Below are 20,529 nucleotides of genomic sequence, written 5' to 3'. Positions count from 1 at the left end.
ATATAGAACCTAACCCCACTCATTCTCAAACACATAGTGCACGGGTTAGTCCATAAAACTCTATTGATAATGTCATACCTTTAGTTACTTGATCTACACAAATAACTTAGTCTTCAAATTTATTACCAATCTTATTGAGCTTTTCCTTCTCCTTATGAGCATCACTAAGAGTTCAATGACAACGATGCATTTATTTTGTTCTCATGACATTTCTCGGGAAATCATTGATTCATCACTTATGCATCTTCTATGGAATAACTTAATAACAATTCTTAACACAGTTGTTAGTCTATATGTATTGTCATCACTTAGAGCTCATTCATCTTTATGCATTTTCAATCTCTCCATTCACCTAGAGCTCATGCATATCTCTCATTGCATTACCTATGCAACAACCTAATAACAAACTTAACACCATTGTTAGTCCATATGTCTTGTTATTAATTATCAAAATCACACATAATGGCTAGATGCACTTTCAGCGCTGCCTATGAGATCGAAGTCAGACGTCGCCTACCCTATCTCCAGATCTCGTCCCGACCAGCACCGTCGCGCCCCCGTCCCTCGACCACCGAATTGACGACGAGGTCCTTGACGGCCGACCTGCCTCAACGATCAGCGCCACCCGCCACGCCCCTTCCCTCAACTATCGGACCTACCTCTACGGCCAGCAAAGTCGCGACCCTTCTCTCAATGACCGGAGCTGCGTCAACGACCAGCCCTGTTGCGCCTCCTCTCTCGACGACCGGTGTCAATCCTCCCCACGGTAAGTAGAAAATCAACAAGTCCCTCCCATTTTCAATATGGAGATTGAATATATTTGCACTTTATCAAGTAGTTAATCCTGTCAAAGACTGAATTGCACTTTGTCCCTCATATTTTTTGGGGTTTAGTTGAATCCCCATGCCCCTTGTGTACTAATTTTCGTAAATCCTTCGTTACGGAATCTAAAATTTGGAGCTAATGAGTGATTAAAAAATTACGGCAAGGGTTTACTAAATTGGGGTTTAGTCAGCATGCTAATTGGTCGTTGTGGTCATTATCCCCCAAGGGTATTTCAGGCATCACCTTATTGTAGCATGATGTGGCTGCTGTAATTTGAAAGGTTTTGTCGAATAATAGTGTGTTCTATATTCAATTGAGATGGATAGCTTTGCAGTGGATGGAAAATCAAGTGTCTTGGTTTGTTAGGATCCCATCTTTTATATTTCCTTGTGTGGTTATCTTGTATAAAACTGAGCAAAACTAAGTTGATGTAGTACTACAATTATCTTAGGGTGACTGCGATGCTCCACATGTCTAGATGTTGTTTCTTTTTTGTTAGTAGTTGGGAACTATTTTGTTGATATCCAACAACTTTTATTGTATTGGCCAATTTCATCCCATGGACACTGGAGCTAAATCATTTTTTGACCAAGTGGATAAACTCCTAGCACAGTGCCCAATGAAACCGATAGTTACTGGGTTAGCTTTAATGATTGTCAGGTTTGGTAAACATATGTTATATTTTGTTCATTTATTGTAAACATATGTTTTGCTGATTTGTTAGTAATTTGCGGTAAATTGGATGGATAAAATGAAGGTACTAAAAGCTAATTAGGATGCCTATACGACGAGAGTGTTCTCTAAGATATGTAAGGAAGAAACTCTAGTTTGGAATAGATCGGGACATACCTTGAGTACCATTAGCTACAAGAACCTTGAGGAAAAATCCAATGCAAGGACTAAACAACACTATCCATATGACAAGCTGAAGAACAAATGGGATGCATTGAAGCCACATTACAACTTATGGTTATATTTGAAGAGGGCTACAACCGGTCTTGTTTATGACATTCAAAAGGGAATTATTACAACCAACGACGAATGGTGGGAGGCCAAAATAGCGGTACGTAAATCTGAAGTTTTTTTGCCCTTTTCAAATCCATGGATGATTTGTTGTGATTAATAAGAACATATGACTTTATTATTTCAGGAAAACATCAAATATCGTAAGTTTCTTGATGGCCCTATGGAGAACCTAGATGATCTTGAAGTTATGCTTCAATATATCAATGTCACAGGTGCATCATCGGTTATTCCAGGTGGTCCTACAAATGCAGCTCATATTCAGCTTGATGATGATTCTATGGAGGGTGAAGATGTTTCTATCATTGTGAAAGATGAAAAAAAGGGAGGAAAGCGTAAGATTAATGATGACCTTCCTCAAAACTTGAAGAATGGTAGAAATCCCATGGTTAGGCAAGTGACACGCCTTATTGATGTCTACCGGGAAGAAGAAAAATGACCAAAAGGTTAAGGATGATATTATAGAGCTCATTGAACAAATCGTGAGTGCGGGAGCTTATGAAGAAAGCGATGAACACTTTATGACCACCAAACTCTTTATCAAACAAGAATATCGTGCAATGTTTAAAGCCTCTAAAACTAATGAAGAAAAGGTGGCTTAGCTCAAGAGGATGTATGAAGAGAGGAAAAGGGGCTAGAGTTTCTTATCAATCATGTGATGTATCATAATGTTAGGCTATTATTTTAATTTCAGCTGACCCTTGTATGTAATGTTTGAAATTTGATACTTTATGAATCTTATATGTAATGCTATAATTTTAATTCCTACACCAATTTTAATTTGAGCTGAACCTTATGTCATGTTTTTGTAGTTGAGCTCATGAAGTGAAAGTCATGATGATTCATCTAGTGAGAGTGGCAGTGATGAATTATTACTCCACGTAGCACCAACAGCTACTCTCATTGCTATGCACCATAATGATAAATATTTGAATAAAAAGATGAGGCACCCTCCACTACAAACTGGTTATCAATGGTTCATTGACCAACTACAAGTGAATAGATATTGCTAGAACATATTTCATATGAATCGTCCTGTTTTTGACAAGTTGCATACAACATTAGTTAAAAATTATGAACTAAAATCCACAAGAATGATGAGTTTTGTTGAAGCTCTAGGGATGTTCCTGTGGATGTGTGGTGGTCCTCAATCATTTCTCCAACTTGAGAACATATTTAAGTGATCAACTGAAACAATTAGTTGAAAATTTAATAAAGTCTTGGAATGTCTCAATCTGTTAGCTGGGAATAATATAAAACCAAAAGATGCATAATTTACAATAGTTCACCCAAGGTTTCAAGATTCTCATTTTTCACCCCACTTCAACAAATGTATTGGTGCAATAGATGGCACATATATACATGTTGTTGTGCCAGCAACTGAGATGATTCCCCCACATTGGTCGTCATAGATATCCAATACAGAACACAATGGATATCTGTGACTTTGATACGAGATTCACATTTGTTGTAGCTGGATAGCCTAGTTGTGCACACGACTTTCGAGTATTCAGTGATTCTTTGAGCCGATACTCATATTATTTTCCCCATCCTCCTGAAGGCAAGGCCCATAGATCCTACAAATAGACATATTACTTTTGTCATTATCATGTTGATATATTGTATCACATTATTTTATATGTAATTTTTTTTTATCTTGCTGATTCTAGATATCCTAATAAAAAAGGTTTCCTAGCTCCCTACAAAGACCAGAAGTATCACATACCTGAGTTTCAAGGAGGGCATAAGCCAAGTGGACTCAAAGAGGTGTTCAATCATGTTCACTCCTCTCTTCGTAACATAATTGAACGTTCTTTTGGTGTGCTGAAAATGAAATGGCGAGTTCTATTGCATATGCCAAGTTTTTCAGTTGACAAGCCGAAGAAGATCATCATTGCATGCACGTTAGTTCATAACTTTATTCGTGATAGTGCTCTAAGTGATGTGTTTCAAATGTGCGACAAAGATGAAGAATGCATCCCACCGGGTTGACTCATCGGGAGGAGGTGACTACAATGGTGCATCATCAGATGACGGTGATATGTGTGCACTTCATGATTTTATTGCAAATTCATTGGTGGCAGGTAGAGAGTAGATGAGAATAGGATAATGCACTAATTATTTTGTATGTGATTGATGAATACTCGTGTTAAATTCAAGTTGGTACCATTTACTCAAAGAAATAATTAAAATACCACCAACAACTACTAATATTACTCCAGCGTGTAAACACGGCCATCTCAGCTAGTGCGAATCCATCCAAAAAGAATCAAAGGTGATGAAAATGCATTTCAACCACTTCTAACATTTCATCAGAATACACGATGGCCCGCGTGCAGTGCTACTTCCTAAGCAAGACTTGTTTTCGGTGCCTCAGGTCATCTCTAGCAGCTACCTCAAATTGTCATCCTCAAAAATACTATTACATCATCCCCTATCACTATTACAGCATCCTTTTTTTTCAACTCCAGCAGCTACCCTATTACCTTCTACTCCACTTTTTTCTCTCTCCGGTCCCGCTGTCAGCCTCTGTGAATAATACTGCTACAGTATTGCTACAGCAATCCCGACGGTGTTTTCCTCCTACCCCACTATCAAACTCTGTGAACAGTACTGCTACTGTAGTTGCTACAGTGTTATAGATGATACAGTAACTCCACAAATATGCAGTCCCCATTGTAGCCGGTGCGTGCTGCGGATCCATATATACCAAGGACACGCTTCACTGCTCATTTTCATCAGGATCGATCTTCGTCAACTCCGTAGCCTTCCTGCGAAAATTAACAAACCCAAGAAAAAGAAATGTTAGCTGCAACCAAACAAATCGCAGCACCAGTCAGCAATGGAGGAATGGCGTAAAGGACGAAATGCATTGTTCAATTGTGCTGTGGACTAGCATCTGATACAACAGTTCAGTATGCAACTGCTTGTCATCACTCACTACTTTATCAATCTAATACTACCATATTTATGAACAGTACCACGGACGTTCAACAAGAGATAAACAAAAGGCATGCAGTAGGTTACCTTGGTTCTCTCTCGATCTCTTCATTTCCAGGATCCAATTGTTGAGCATCCGTGAGGGCATAGCAGGCTTGCTTGTACTACTGGACGTTGCACATCCAAGCAAACAACAAGGTTACAGCACTCGTTCCGATTTATTTCGGTTATCTTCAGTTTTTTGACGTGGTGCTACAGATAGGACTACGATGTGCTCGTCGTCTACGGAATTCTCGATGGATTCCGGTGATCTCCAGATGGACGCTTTCTTCAAGCTGCGTGTAGGTGTAGGACTAGTATGTACGTGCGTTAGGTGTGTGTGTGGGGGTTGCGTGCGTGCGTGTGTGTGGGGTAAGTTCGCGCGTTCATGTTCAGATACTACAACTGTATTCAGTGGTGAAGAATAAAAAAAAAACAAGGTTACAGCCAAATGCAAAATAGTGTGAGATCAGATCGGCAAGCTACACGTGTAAACTCACCCTGAGTAGCATGTGCGCTGCAGCCTGACGATAGCAAGTTTTTGCCCAGCCAGGCCGCATCATCCTGCAAACGATATTAAAAAAAGTTATAATTTTTCATATGATCGTGAACGAAGATGATATTTATATGAAAATTGTGTATCGATGAGATCTACAACGTTGCAGATTTATAATCACTTTTTTGGCATATAAACGGATTTAAATGAAAAATTGTTCAACTACAATATTATACAATATTATAGTTCTCGTCGAGATGTACAATTGTTTATATAAATATCATATCCACCCAAAATCATATGAAAAAATTATGAATTTTTCTTTAAACATCGTCTACGGGACGCATGACATATCGGCACATCCACTGCCACGTAGGATGTTGGCACGTGGAGTGCCGACAGGTTATTAATTGACACTCCGTGTGCTGATATATACTTATTTATATAAATATCGAATTTTAGCTATTATTTTTATCATTATCTAATAAAATAATGTTATTAAAAAAGAAGCTCCGTTGCACGCCAGCTGGGGGCCGGGGCTGTCGAGGCCGGTGAGTTTTTGGACGAGGGATATGAAGTCGCGTGGGTTGGTGCGGATCACCTTGGGCGAGTGCGTGTTGATGATCACCGGCTGCTTCTGTCTCGGTGCCGGCGACGGCCGGTGGCTGTTGTTGCCGTTGGAGGACGACGACACGACTGACGGTGGAAGACGAGGGTGACATGGCCTGCTTGTGTATGTTGTGGGAGTCCCTGTGGACCTTGAACGCGGCGAGTCCATGTCGCGCCCCGCCGGTGCCGGGCTGCCGCGGCGATGTGGGGCTCATGGGCATGCGGTTGGGCAGTGGGTGGCTGGCAATGGATGCCTGGACGGGAGGGGAGGGATCGAAGCGTGTATAAATAGCAGCTAGAGGCGGAGAGGACGATGGCGGGAAGGAATTGAAGGCCGCGCAGCTCCTTGCTTCCCCTCAACGCGATCCAGGGGGTGCATGCACCCAGCCGCTCCTGCCAATGACTGGTGGGTCCGCTCATCTTCCCGCGCTTGGCCAACTGAAGCTCCCCCCATTACCATTAGGCAAGCGCTTCACCTCAACAACTACCAAGAAGGAGCCGGCTGCTCATGGGCCTGCAGATGCAAAATCTGCCCTCGACCTCGAGGCCGGATGGTGGCCGTCGGGAATGCCTCCTTCCACACGTGCCACATCACCGGCGGTGTCCCAGTTGCACGTGCACAGGGGAGCCGAGTCTCGCTGGTGAGGCCGATGACTGAATCGAGCTCCGGCACGTACAGCGCGCGGCCCCCAAACGGCAGCTGCCCAGAGCAAGTGCCCCACCAGTGGCTTCGGCCGCCGGTGGGGAGGAGCCGGAGCGTCTCGAAGCTGCAGATGCCGTCCAAGAGGATCATGTCCATCCTGATCACAGTGCCATTTCCCATGCTGTCTGTTTCCTACGAACCATGTAGAAACTTACGTACGTAGCAGTTCACTGAATTTCTGACAAGAAACTGAATTTCTCGCATGTCTGTTGATGTCTGCATAAAATTGACGTGGTGACAAGTGTATGCAATTGTTCAGAACGGCAGATAGGATAGTTCAACGAATCTGGACAGGAAAAGGCCTAAACTGAAATCCCTAATAAACACAGTCTCTGGCAAGAAACTGAAATGTGGTTGTTTATGCTAGTAGCCTGTAACAACATAGTTTCTGATGAGAAACTGAGTTCCTTGTGTAAGCTCCTAAACGTGATCATTAGCCCCAATTATAAACACCGACATTATTAGTGGAAGCCTGAGGACCGACCTGATCCCGATGAGGCCATTAGGGTTTGACAGCTACCTGATTTCGGCGTGGACCATGTGGCAGCGGCGGTCTTCACTCCGTAGCAACGCCCCCTTAGGATCGGTTTTGGGACAGACTTTCCAACCAGAGAGAAATGGAATGGTGGTACTAGAATCATTACATAGGTTTATTCCTAAGCTATTGGGTTATCCCCAAACACTTTTGTTCCTTATCTAAAGGGTGCTGCTAGCGTTGGATGTTTAATGGGAATTTTTTGCTCCAAAGCGCATCGGAAAACATGGTTTGCAATATCAGAGAATAACATTTGCAACATCCAAAGACGTGCAATAAAAGATGCACAAAACTTTCACCATGCATTGAAGATTAGTACTGGTGCTAAAATATCAATATTATTGTATGTTTTAGAATAAAGGGTCGCCATTCTTATCTCGTCCAGGGTCCCTAAAATGTCAGGATCGGCCCTGTCTGAGATGGCATTCAATTTCTGCTCCTAATCGTCAGGATTGAACTGCCCTACCTCACTACTAGTACATTGTTCGAGTAACATGAAACAGGGAGAAAGAAATTGGACAAATCTTTACTCTTCTGTAACAAAGCTTCCCCAAAAATTGACAAAAAGGCTACTTTTGTGGTTTTACAGAAGTATTTTAACAAAATCAAGTTAGGGAGAGCTCTCGATTTCCAAACTGTCTATAGAACCCTAGCGACGGACGCAACTGGCTAGCGACGATGGGAAGATCAGGGGTGGGTGACGGCCCAGGTCCGGCGCGCTCAAGTTTGAAGCTCTGACAGAAAGCAGCTGAAGTTTTTGGTTGTGTGCAGTGCAGCATGCATAACGCAGAAGTGCTCACATTGGTTAGATAAGTCGCAGCTTAGCTGAATCGGAGTTGACCGTTTCTTTTAATGTTTGGTAAAAATAGCTTTGCACAGGCTGGGCAGACATACTATGTACACTTCACTTCATATATTCTATTCAGACAATTTTTTTGTTTCCTGCATGCATATACTGAGATACTCCATGAGAAATTTTTGGGCTGGAGGTCATCAAAGTGAAGAATATCATAACGATGTTTGTATTTGCTCCCTTTAGTGTTTGGGCTTTTATGTCCATTTTCAGCTTAGGTATAGTTGCTTCCGAAGGTTTGCTAATTCTTCTGCTTTCGTTGTGGACATCACGGTGTAAGATGCTAATTCTTGTGCTTATAGAGGAACATGATACATACATACATTCAGAGATAATGAAGGTATGTTTACCTCAGGTTGAGTGTCTCATGCAGGTGCTTATAAGCTTTAACCATGAAGCACTGATTTCTCTTGATCAACATATAGATCTTAGTTCTACGCGTCAAGGAAAGGGGTCCTATTTGACAGTACTTGCGTCAGGACAGCATAATGTATCTCAGTTTGTCATTATCATTGCACATCTTTTACTTAATCTCATTTATGTTACAACTAAGTAGCTTGCCTGAGTTCAGTTGTCATTGCACATCAGCCATTGTTCCTTTAGTATTAAATGTTTTGCTTTACAATTCTTGTATAGTTGCTACAGCAGTAAACCTGAATGAAAATCTTGAGTTTGTCAGTCTACAGATGATATATCTGAAACCACAACCTTCATAGTTACTGCATATAGCTAACTGTTAATTTCGTTATCTTTTCAAGTATGTGTAAAAATTAACGATGGGAATGACCATGCACAACCACATTTTTGTGGTCGTTAAAAACTTTTACCGACCACATGTCTTGTCGTTAATGTTGATTTCTCTAGTAGGGACTGGTATCAATACATAAGGGACTTGTTGTGTTTGGTTTTAAAGTTGAGGGACCACAATTAAACTGAGACAAACTTATTCCTTCCTTAAAACTAATGTCCCAAGCAAGGCTTTCTGCCTTAACAACAGCATATGCTAGCAAATGCAGCTTGCTCTATTTCGTTCAATTACTCAGGTCTCACCTTTTGTTGACAGAAGACGATTGAAGTAAACAAGCAAAAACATCTATATCTGCTGTCACAGTCACAACTCCAAAGGCCAGCTGAACGAATAGATAGGAATTCCTGATCCAGATAAAACATGCTACATCACATGAATGGCAGCCAGACAGCCAACTAAACACAAAAAAGCAAGCAATGTTGCTCAAGAAAACACAAGGCACAGCCATTAGTAGATAGGAAAAGGAGCTGCTAGGGTTATTTACAAGGGCATCTCCCCAACTACTGACCAATTCACCAGACACAGCATCCCCATCATCTCCATGCATAGTACATACGAATAAATAAGCAGCAGCAGCAGCAGCTACTGCACTGCATTGCAGCTCAAAAATTGGCTGGCCCTCCACACTCTACAGTAGCAGCATGTCAGATCATCTCAAGCAAAGAAAGGAAGAAAGAAAGGCAAGGGGATGGGATCCAATGCCATGGCGCAGCAAAAAGGCAGGGCATTCAAGTCCCTGCACAGATTATGTGAGGTCGACACAAAAAACAAAAGGGCACCACACACATTCACTCCACTTCAACAACCAGAGAAGAGAGAAGAGCAGCAAACTGCATGAAACTAAGCAACCATGAAGATTTCCAATGTAATAACTAGGGAGCAACATAACATAAACATGCAGGTTACAGATTGACAAATGCAGTGCACAGAGGGAACAAGTCAATTCCCGAACCAAGACCCTTCTCTGCTGGGAAGGGTCACAACTGGTTCGCTCTTGACTCCTCCTCTCACACCTTCTCCTCTCCTACAATCTCCTCAGGTCTTTAAGCTAACACAACTTATACAAAGTCTACTACGAATCATACGCGCAAACTAAGTCTTCTTCTTCTTCTTCCAGCTTATTATTACAAAAATCAAAGAAGCATACCGAAGCCGACCTTCACATCTGAGGAAGAGAACAGAGAACAGCAAGAACCGCATCACCAAAATGCCCGGTGTTGTGATTCAGGCGGTGCAAGTGAGATCTTGACAAGACCCTTTCTAGTTGTAAATAGCACTAGCTTCCCAAAATGATCAAAATGCCCCCAGTGTTTGTTGGGGGTATTTTTGTCATTTTGAGAACCGCATGGCGGGAAAGAGAGGAGTTTTGAATTTTTTTCATGTGTTAGTTTCGGGTTCTTGTCAAATCCTCCCTTGTACCTGAGCTGACAGAAAACCTGAGATGTTAGCAAGTAGCAAAACTAACTGGACTTGAAAGGCATTTTGGTCTGCGTTAATCTGCTCTCCTCCGTTCCCACACAGACATTCTTGCAACTAGTCGGACCCTGCAGGCGCCGGCTCAGCCCGGCTTGCTCCAGGACCTTTGAGTGCGGTTGTAATCTTGTGAATGGCATTGCAGACATGGTTGTTGATTGCAGTGACACTTGAGAGGTTGAGCTTCGCTGAAGGCACGGCACTGGCCAGCACCTGCATGCCGACGGTGAGGAGGCAGCCACTGGCGGGCTCATCTGCGTTACCTGGGCTGCTATCGCCGTTGCCAGAATTTGCGCTAGTTGCTGCAGGCGAAGGGTTGGTGGCTGGGAAGATGGCAAATCCCAGGGGGAGGAGAGGAATGTACGAAGGGTCCTCGCCGCTCATCGTCACTTGGATGGCATCGACATCCACAGTCGCAAACACCACAAGGCTTCCACCATCAGGGTGGGTGCTGCTCTCCTGCATCAGGAGCTCCACATTCTGTGACGAGTTGCTTGCAGCCTGTGGTTTTCAGTTGCAAAAATGTCAATTATTGAAAATTCATGAAAGTACCTACTTAATACAAAGATAGTTAGTTCTTCAGGATATTCTAGAATAAATGAAAAAGATAATTAAAGACTATACTTTTAGTTTTACTCACAAGAAAGATGAATAGAAACCATCCTCAACAGTTTATTCATGTTTTTTTATGACTATCAGGGGAGGTAAGCATGTACTAAGTGTCAGATGAAAATACAAGATCCATTCAGATTATAAAATTCCAAGCATATGATTTGCATGGGCTGATGCCATAATAGAGGAAACTTAGAATTGAATTGTAGGAAGTAAATGGAAGAGCAATTTCAGTCCGATAACATCCATGCACAAATATTTCCTTTATTTCCAGATGAAATGTTACTATTGACAGCACATGGAACCAAATTTTTGGTAGGAAAACTGCAGTGATGCATGTGCTTAAGCCTAGATCCATCAAATCTCATTTATTGTGGCATCTTGAGTACTGTACAGCTCAAGTAACCGGTGTTTAATTTCTTGTCCTTGGCAATCGTAGCAAATAGTAAGTTCTTGTAGAACCATTGAAATGAACAACAGTTCTTGGCCAGAGTACAGTTACTGCAGTAAGTCAGTAGCAGTGAGCAATTACAATTTTTGCTTCCTTTTTGACAGTTTTCTGTACAAGTCATAAATACTGTATGCTTGTATATTGACATGTTTCTTTCATGGACAATATTCACATATTCGTATCTTTAACAGTTAACAATGTAAGAGCTGATCAGTAGCATTTAAGAACTAACTCATTGTGTCTGTTCGTTTTAACAGAAGTGTTATGCATTGATAAGCACCAGAATAGAGCCTACTTAATGTTATTATGCTCTTGCAGCAGGAAATTAGCTTCATAATATCAGCGTGCATAAACTCTAAACTCTTATTGTTCAATTATGAGAACAACGAGTAACAAGCTCCAACATTCAGAAGTGGAGAAAAGGTACTCACATTAATGCGGAGAAGAGAAATGCAATTCCTTGGATGTGATCCATTTGCAATATGTGCCACCTCATGAAGTGAGCCCCCGTTTGACAAAATCTCAAGCTACAAAAGCAAAACATCCATCAAGGCAAATGAAATCAAACTATCGGAGGTTGCAACTGAAACTAAGTAGCCAAACAACAACCCATCATGTAATGCAGAAACTACCTGACAGCGCTGCTGTTCATCCGCAAGAAGCTCGAAGACCTGCTGATGGCTGAAAGGAAGCCAACTTGTGGAGACAGCAGTCAGGATGACACCGCTGGGCTGCCCTGGATCGGTGTTCTTCCGGGTAGTGACCCTGATCGTGTCCTCTGTAGACTCCGAGAGTGCAGTCCATGATTGGCTCCCAGAAGCGCTGATGTTGGCACAGAAAGTGGTGATCATCCGTTGCGACAGCTTCATCATATTTGTTCTCGCCTCTGGGGTGCGGATCACTTGGAATCACAAAGTAAGGAAAGTGAAAAAACTTGACTTTGTCAGGATTGATGAATTAATGTTGTCACTCAGAATGCACGCAACACTTGATTGTTGTAATTAGCATAACCGATAAAAGGTCCTAAATGGCGTGTATTCATATGCTGCAACACATTTCCTTCCAAAACAGATTATTATGAATGATCCCTCTGAGGTAAAAGGTCAAACAGTTGACATGCAAGGTCAAGGTGGCGCAGACTAGAATCATACAAGCAGATGGCATGATCTATGCGTTTGGATAAATTAAAGCTTGGAATCAAAGCTCTGAAGCGGCACGCACGCAGGATGAGCAAATGACGCAATTAGTACCAGCAATCTAGTGGAATATATACGCAATTTGCACAGGTGGTGGACTGGGAAGTGCAGCTGCAGCGCGATACAAGAGATACCTCCGACGTCGGAGATGTTGCGGGCGAGCTCGCTGGCGAGGCGCTCGCACTGGCGCTGGAGGAGGGAGACCCAGCGCGTGGCCCCGAAGGCGCCGGCGCCGGCGACGTAGTCCTTCAACACCTGGTGCAGCGGCTTCTCCTCCCCCACCATCTCCATGTGCTCCACCCACACCACCTGCATGCAAAGTACACGTGTCATCCCAGTACGTGCTGACTAGGCCTCATGCATGCCATGCACTCTTGTACAAGTGTCGTCATGCTTACCCTTGAATAGCCATTGGGCATGTCCTGGATCATGCAGCCGGAGGGGCGCCTCCGGCACTTGACCACCGACGAGGTCTCCAGCTCCGCCGGGAAGTCCACGACGGACCAGGTGCCCTCGTCGCCGTTGTGCACGCAGTACCGGAAGAACACCACCTCGCGCGCCGGCACCAGAGGAGACGGGAACTGCACCTCCGCCTGCATCTGTTACATTATATTCAACGCAATCCAATCAATCCCAGTCCAGTCTGAATCTTCACATGTTACATGCATTAAAAAGGTATCGATCGATCGAGTTTAGTTAATCGATCATGAGATGAGAGCTGAGTTACCAAGAGGAGAGATCCACTGCCCAGGTGGCCAGAAGCAGCTCCATGGCTTATCACCTGAATGGTTCTTGCCTTGGAAACGATCCACGGGAACAGCTCCATCCACTTGTTCTGCCATAAACACAACACAATTACGTACTTAGTTGCTTAATTTGAGGAATAAAGTGGATCAAATTAATAAACTGAGCGAGCACTACTCACTGCATCGAGGAAGGCATCGACCAGCGTGATGCTGTTCATGATGATCACCGCGCTGTCCCGCGACCCCTCAGTCCTGGCCGCGGCAGCCGCTGAAGCTCCGCCCTGCTTCCCGCCGTCGACCGTCCAGCTGAACATCCGCGCGTGCTCTTCGGCCGCCATGACCTCGGAGCTCGCGCCGCGGCGGCGCACCCAGAGCGGCTCGCCGGTGCGGCACATCTTGGCGAGGGTGTCGGCCGCCGTGGCGGCCAGGTCGAGCACCAGCTGCCTGTCCTGCTCCTGGACGGGCGCCAGCGCGCTCATGTACGATGCCGTGGCATGGTGCTCGGTGATCTGCTGCGGCGACGCGAGGACGGGCTGGATGAGATCGCCGCAGCCCATGACCGGAGACTGATCGGTGAAATGGCGCGAGTAGGCGCTCATGTCGAGGTCGAGCGGCGGCATCAACACCGGCGGCGGCGCCGATAAGCAGCCCAGTGCGGACGCCGACAGGCTCGGCTGGCGGCCTCCGCCGTACCGAGTGGCGATGCACGCCAGGCGGTCGAGCTACATGCACAATGCACAGTGCTGGTCCGAATCACAATTTTTTTTTAAAAAAAGTACTTGCTCGACCAAGATTTTTGCATTCCATGCAGTGCTTTGGGTTTAAGCGATCGAGCTGAGTAGGTAGGGAGGGGCACGGACCTCGTCCTTGAGCCTTGCGTTCTCTATGCGGAGGTGCTGCTCCTCGTAGGACATCTCGCCGAGGACGGCGGCGTGGCCGCAGTTGGGGCAGACGACGTTGCGGATGGCGGCCTGCAGGCGGTAGTTCTCGCTCTTGAGGTTCTCGTTCTCGGCGCGGAGGAGCACGTTGTCCGCCCGGTCCTGCTGCGCCTTCATCTGCGTGCGGCGGTTCTGGAACCAGAACTTGACCTGCCGGGGCTTGAGCCCCAGCTCCTGGCTCAGCTTCAGCCGCTGCTTGTCGTCCGGGTGTGGGCACTCCTTGAACATCCTGCAAGCAGGAAGCAGCTCGATCATCGATGCATCCATCAGATTTAGTTTATTAATTTGCGGGCCGGGACAATGCAAGGTAAGCCAGATCATGAGATGCATAAAGAATGCATGGTTAAGAACCAAGATGATGGTTCTTACGCTTCCATCTGCTGGATCTGGTGCGCCGTGTGGCGGTGGTAACGCTTCTTCTTGCCGTTGACAACCAACTGTTGCTGGCCGCCGTTCGCCGGCTGCAGGTCGAGGCCGCCGTGCTGCGGCTTCTGCTCCGGCCGGTCGTCGTCCACATCGGCGAAGCTGAGCAGGCCGTCCAGGTGGCCGCTCCCGGAGCCGCCGCTGAGCTCCATGTCCATCTCCAGCTCCATCTCCTCGTCCTTGGCCAACTGGAGCGCGCCCATCACGCCGCCCTCCTCCTTCTGCACACGCACACACATCAGTTGAGACTCAAAGAAAGAAGACATTTTTCCTTTCTTGCACACGCACACAAATGAAAGCAGCAAGACCACGCGGATCGGAGTACTCACAGGGATTACGGCGGCGGTGGAGAAGTGGTGTAAGGGCATGGCGGCGGCGACGGAGGAGGACATGAAGCCGGCAAGTGCGCCAGGGTTGGGGATGAAGAGCGCGTCGGCCGAGGAGGAGGCCCCGGCCATCGAGGACAGGACCTGGCAGTCCCCAAACATCCTTTGTTTTCCTTGCTCGACCGGCAGATTAACCGATCAAGAAAGAAGGAAAGAAAGAATTATTAACTCCTCCTCTTGGTCGACCGGCAGATTAGCCGGCAGCGTGTCCCCAATAGAAGAAAGTAATTAGTAAAATCCAAGACGAAGCATGGGAGGGAAGGTACAGGAGAAGAGGAAGCAGATTTATCGAGCTGGGCAGGAAAGGAAGGAGAAGAGAAGAGAAGAGGGGGAGACGGATGGGTGAATGGTGAAAGGATGGATGAATGGTGAAAGGATGGAGACAAGCAGGGCGGGGGGAGTAAATGGAGTCAGTAAATACCCTGTCGGTTGTTGTGTGCCTCCGTGTACCCGCTGCTTCCTCTTCCTCCTCCCCTCCTCTTCTCTTCAATGCTACTAGCGTCGCGTGCTCAACCACCTCGAGCCAACGCGACGCGAGGTTGAAGACGAACAAGACGTGGTAGTGGTCTTCTTCTACCTCGAATCGAAATGAAACGCTTGCTTCCTCTGTGCATGTGCTCTCTCGTCGGAGGAGACGTTGCTGCTGTGCACTCACTGTCTTCCTCTTCTGCCTTGCCTTCCGCGGCCCCGTCTCGTCGGAGGAGAGAGGCGAGGGGCACTTGGAGCGGATCGTGGGCGGGTGGTACAAATAATAATAAATGCGGTAATTAGGGAGTGCATTACAGTACAGCGGGGGTGAAGGAAGGGCAGGCAGTAAATGCGCGCCATAACTTGGCTGGCGCACGGGCACAGTAACGCCGGTCGCCGGAGCTGCCGTGACCGGCCTGGGCTGCATGCCTCGGTCGTGGAGAGATCGGGGCCGGGGCCGGGGCCAGCCGTCCTGTGGCGAAAGCGAAACCGCGTCGAGGAAGAGTAATGGCACCAGGGAAAGGATCGTAATCGTATCATATCTTCTACTGCTGCTACTGCGCATGCGATGCTAAGCAACCAATGCGCGAGATCACACGTACCATATCTTCTTCTTATCTTCTTCATTAGGCGAGGTGTGAGGCAGCAAGCAACGACATCACCGGCCATGCATGCATATATTTATAGGACTACTAGCGTATCTAAATTTAGCTTACAGTTAAATTATAATATTTATATTAATAATGTTTGTATACTAAGATACATCAACTATTTATATATAAATATTAGAATGTAAAATATAAATATAATTTTTGTTCATAATATTGGAATCATGTTTATTATTTGTGAATAGATCTAATTTATAATTTTCATTTTATGTGTTATGCAAATTGATTTTTATTTGTTTCTTGATTTTTTAAAATTATTATTATTTTTAATGTCGTCACCGTATCTTATATTATTTTTTTGAAATACATTATAAATTCTTTGATATTATTTTTGTGTGATAATCCGTAATATTTTTGCGATGTTTTAATTTTGTAATGTTTGCTTATAATTGATTTGAAAAAGTGTGTTGATTGCTAACATAACTAAATTAGAGTTTGTTAACGTAACCTTGTTGGACAAATAATATCTACAACAAAAAGGGAAGGAAAGGCAAGACAAGAAGTAATCTTGGGACTGGATTCTATGATTTGTTTTTTAATCTTTTATGTTGTTTCGTCTGATTGTTGATCCATGGTTACAGTTAGTCAATTAATTAATTCGACGGTTGGATATTTTGTTTTTTTACGAGAACTTCTAAGATTTTCTTAGATTAACGTGAAAGCACCAAAAGGAGCCTCCAATTAGTAAATACTATAAGATTATCTTTTCTTTTCTCTAGCTAGATAAATTAATCTTGACTGGTCGACAGCCCGTGCAAAGCAATTTATAACTAATTCACAATAGCAACTTAGTTCTTTAGTTTTTAATACAGCAACTACTATCTGCAAATGGAACGAACGGAGGACTTCCCTTGAATAAACGACGAGAAGTGTACTAATGCAAATAGATTCAAAGGTGAAGTTACAATGTATCTTGATCTCTCAATCTCGACTCTAACACTACTAATGATCTCTCAAAGACTCTATAGGGTTTCGTGGATCCGAGGTGTGGATGTCGGATGCCTTCAGATTCTTGCTCTAGCCGCCCCTGGTGCCTTCCCTGGATGATGTCTCATGAAATGGTGGCCTCCTCTTTTTATAGAAGATGTTCTGTTAGGCATAGAGATGTATACAGGCGCGGTCTAGACCAGTGCATGTGCCCACAACGCCCATACGAGACCCCTTGTTACTTTTTGGTGCCAATTGAGAAAGTTGTTCCAAATTATGTCCTTTACACGCCTATATCAACCTTTCCCCGTGTTAACTAAATATTTCCCACGATTTACTACTTCTCAGAAACAATTTTCAAAAACGAACGGTTTGATTCACTTTTTTTTTTTCTGCTTGCGAGTAGCAAAAGCCCAATGAACCAAACGTGGTGTAAATCCACCATTACATGCATGGATCGATGATGGTTGCTACTCTTTTCGGCCCAAAATTCCATTCGTTCCTCTCCTATTGAAAAGGCCCATAGAAAGTCAATCTGGCAACAATGCTGGGCCAGGCCCAGGAAAAAATATTATCCCAACCGGCAGCCGTTGACAAGCACGTGGCGTGTCTTCTTCTTTTCTTCGCTGCTGCTGTTGCGGTTGCGGTGCGGGCTCACTCACTCGCCCTCCCTCGTCGGGCCGCCACGGCCAGGCAAACGTAGCAGGCAGCACCTCTTCCCTTCCCCAATCCCCACCGAGAGCCAAGCAAGCAAAGCCAAGGGATCGAATGGCTCCTCCCCTCTTCGCCGCCTCCCTCCTCCCCCTTCTGTCTCCCCACCCTACCTCCGCCGCCCGCCTAGCCCACGGCCTCAGCTCCCGCCCCCTGCGCCTCGGCCCTCGTCTCCGCCGCACGCCGGGGGCCGCAGGGCGGGGCCTCGAGGGGGGTATCCCCGACGAGTGGGGCGAGCGCTCTCCGCCCGGGCCGCCCGAGCCCCCCTCGCAGCCGGACCCGCCCATCGACGACGACGAGTGGGGCCGCGACGCCGCCTCGGGGAACTCGCGCCCCATCGTCGTCGACGAGTGGGGCGAGCCGGGGGCACCCGAGCCCGAGCCGCCCTCCGCCGCGGACCCGCCTAGCCCTGCCGACGACGACGAATGGGGAAAGGAGCCGGAGCCGGCGGCTGCGGAGGGGGCCGATTCAAAGGAGGATGAGGTGGCGGAGGGGAGGGAGGAGCTGAAGCGGTGCTTGGTAGACACGGTGTACGGCTCAGAGCTGGGGTTCCGGGCGTCCACGGAGGTCAGGGGGGAGATCGTCGAGCTCGTCACCCAGCTCGAGGCCGCCAACCCCACGCCTGCGCCCGTCGAGGCGCCAGACCTCCTCGACGGCAACTGGATCCTCATGTGAGCTCCGTTTTTCCCTGAACCTGTAATCTTTGTTCGCTCTTAGCAACTTGATCGATCGATGATTTGGGGGTGATGAATTGATCTCTGTTGCAAGTGCTAATAATCAGCCATGTCGTTTAACATGAAATCTGTAGTGATTGGGGGTGAGCCATTAACTTGAAATGCACCTGCACAAGTAGATTGTCCTCTGTACTCAAAGCTGAGCAACTTATTTTGCCATATGATCTGTACAACCTCCAAGTGAAGAAGACTTATTAGGGAGCGAAACATGGGTGAGATTTAAGGATATGTAACTTAAGCATTTAGGCCTCAATGGATAGTGAAGGATTCTCGAGGATGCAAGAAACCGTTGACTTACCAGTCCGCGAGGATTTTGCCCGGTGCTTACCTATTTATTGTTTTGGTTCACATGCTTGTAACCATCAGATGGACCATATGTTGTGTTACCTTAAATTAAGTAGGACTAAGTCCCTCGATACCTAATGAAGGGTTATTAGATGATCATGTCTACACGCGTGGGCGCACACACATGTCATGTTCTGCTTCTGATCATTGAGTCCGTTGGTGCTTTACTTCTCTAGCTTCTTAATACTCCTTTCATGAACTTAGTTTTTTGCGGTCTTGATACGATCAACCTCTCTCAAGGTAAGATGGCTATATTAATAGTGTATGATCGTTGACTTGCAGATATACAGCATATTCTGAGCTTCTGCCTATTCTAGCTGCTGGGGCAACACCTTTTGTCAAAGTAAAGCAGATATCCCAGGAAATTGACTCTAAAAGCATGACGATAGGCAATGCTTCAACCCTTTCGACTCCATTCGCTTCGTTTTCATTCAGTGCAACTGCCTCTTTTGAGGTCCAAAGTCCATCAAGGATAGAGGTACAGAACTGATTGCCCTGAATGTAATGCTAGTCTAGTACTCTGTTTGATTTGTTATTACGTTATAAAGATAAGTCAGCGACAGCAGTCGATTCACCGTTTTTAAATTAGGACCATCATACCACCGTGTTCATTTATTTCAGTCACTAAGCTCCTTGGCTAATTTGTTCTTTGTACTGGCGGGAAATGTGGAATGCGCATTAGAAGTATGATTGCTACCATAATTTTGTTTTACTTTCAATGCCAGATTATGATGCATTACATGCTTTTCAATTGATACTTCAGTTCACAATGTTAATATTTCTTGTGATAATTCATCGGTTGCTAGCTTCGCCATTTTTCATTTATGTTGTCTTGTGATATGTGTACATGGCCAAACTTACATGAGTGATCGATTTAATGCAGGTGCAATTCAAGGAAGGGAGCTTTCTGCCTCCCGCAATATCATCATCAGTAGATCTTCCTGAACAGGTTGATATATTTGGGCAAAAGATCAGCCTGGGGCCAGTCCAGCAGGTGCTGAACCCTTTGCAGCAAGCATTTGCTAGCATTGCAGGCACCATTTCTGGGCAGCCACCCCTCAAGGTACCAATTCCTGGCAACAACAGAGGCCGGTCCTGGCTCTTGACAACCTACTTGGACAAAGACTTCAGGATCTCGAGAGGCGATGGAGGCCTGTTCATTCTTGCGAAAGAGGGGAGCCCTTTGCTAGATCAACTGTAAATCTGTAATCTGTCACAATGGTGAAGGAAAGTTATCATTATTCAGAAGTCAGAATTGCACAGAGCTAAATAGAAGACAGTGTCACATTCTGTACCTGTCTATTAAACGAGCTTATTGACATCGATATATGCTTTGTGATGAGATCTCAGCAACGAGTATTAAATCAACTAATTCTTGTGTCATTCAAGAGTTAAACTGAGATTGATACAACCAAGCATATTTTATGTCTTCTGAGTTTAGTTCTGATTGATCACGGAGAGCTATTTTTACCCAGCGTGTTCATGCCCGCGAGTCACTGATGCTTCAAATTCAAATATAGCTACGCGAGTCCGACAGTAACAACCAACACAATGTTTCGCCTTTCTTTTAGTGAGGGTTAACACGGCATATAGGGAGACTTATTTTGAACGAATTTTAAA

The 20,529-nt window shown here is 45.3% G+C and overlaps 2 protein-coding genes across 2 annotated transcripts; one reads left to right on the top strand and one right to left on the bottom strand.

Moving 5' to 3' along the window:
- Positions 1-9,651: 9,651 nt before the first annotated feature.
- Positions 9,652-15,200, bottom strand: LOC133903761 (homeobox-leucine zipper protein ROC3-like). The gene is made up of 10 exons (XM_062345222.1): positions 15,000-15,200; positions 14,617-14,891; positions 14,170-14,476; positions 13,489-14,031; positions 13,291-13,398; positions 12,962-13,162; positions 12,698-12,872; positions 12,000-12,268; positions 11,799-11,894; positions 9,652-10,805 (listed from the first exon to the last, which is right to left on the bottom strand). The coding sequence occupies exons 1-10, from the start codon at positions 15,156-15,158 to the stop codon at positions 10,365-10,367; spliced, it is 2,574 nt and encodes an 857-aa protein (XP_062201206.1). The 5' UTR covers positions 15,159-15,200; the 3' UTR covers positions 9,652-10,364.
- A 2,546-nt stretch (positions 15,201-17,746) lies between these two features.
- Positions 17,747-20,258, top strand: LOC133903030 (probable plastid-lipid-associated protein 3, chloroplastic). The gene is made up of 3 exons (XM_062344371.1): positions 17,747-18,501; positions 19,192-19,387; positions 19,793-20,258. Exons 1-3 carry the CDS (start codon positions 17,888-17,890, stop codon positions 20,108-20,110), a joined length of 1,128 nt encoding a protein of 375 aa, XP_062200355.1. The 5' UTR covers positions 17,747-17,887; the 3' UTR covers positions 20,111-20,258.
- The last annotated feature ends 271 nt before the right edge of the window (positions 20,259-20,529 follow it).

This window comes from Phragmites australis, chromosome 21, assembly GCF_958298935.1.
Source record: "Phragmites australis chromosome 21, lpPhrAust1.1, whole genome shotgun sequence".
In the NCBI taxonomy this organism is placed as follows: Eukaryota; Viridiplantae; Streptophyta; class Magnoliopsida; order Poales; family Poaceae; genus Phragmites; species Phragmites australis.
The sequence above is the reverse complement of the archived record's forward strand: the minus strand, read 5'-3'. Positions and strand labels throughout refer to the sequence as shown.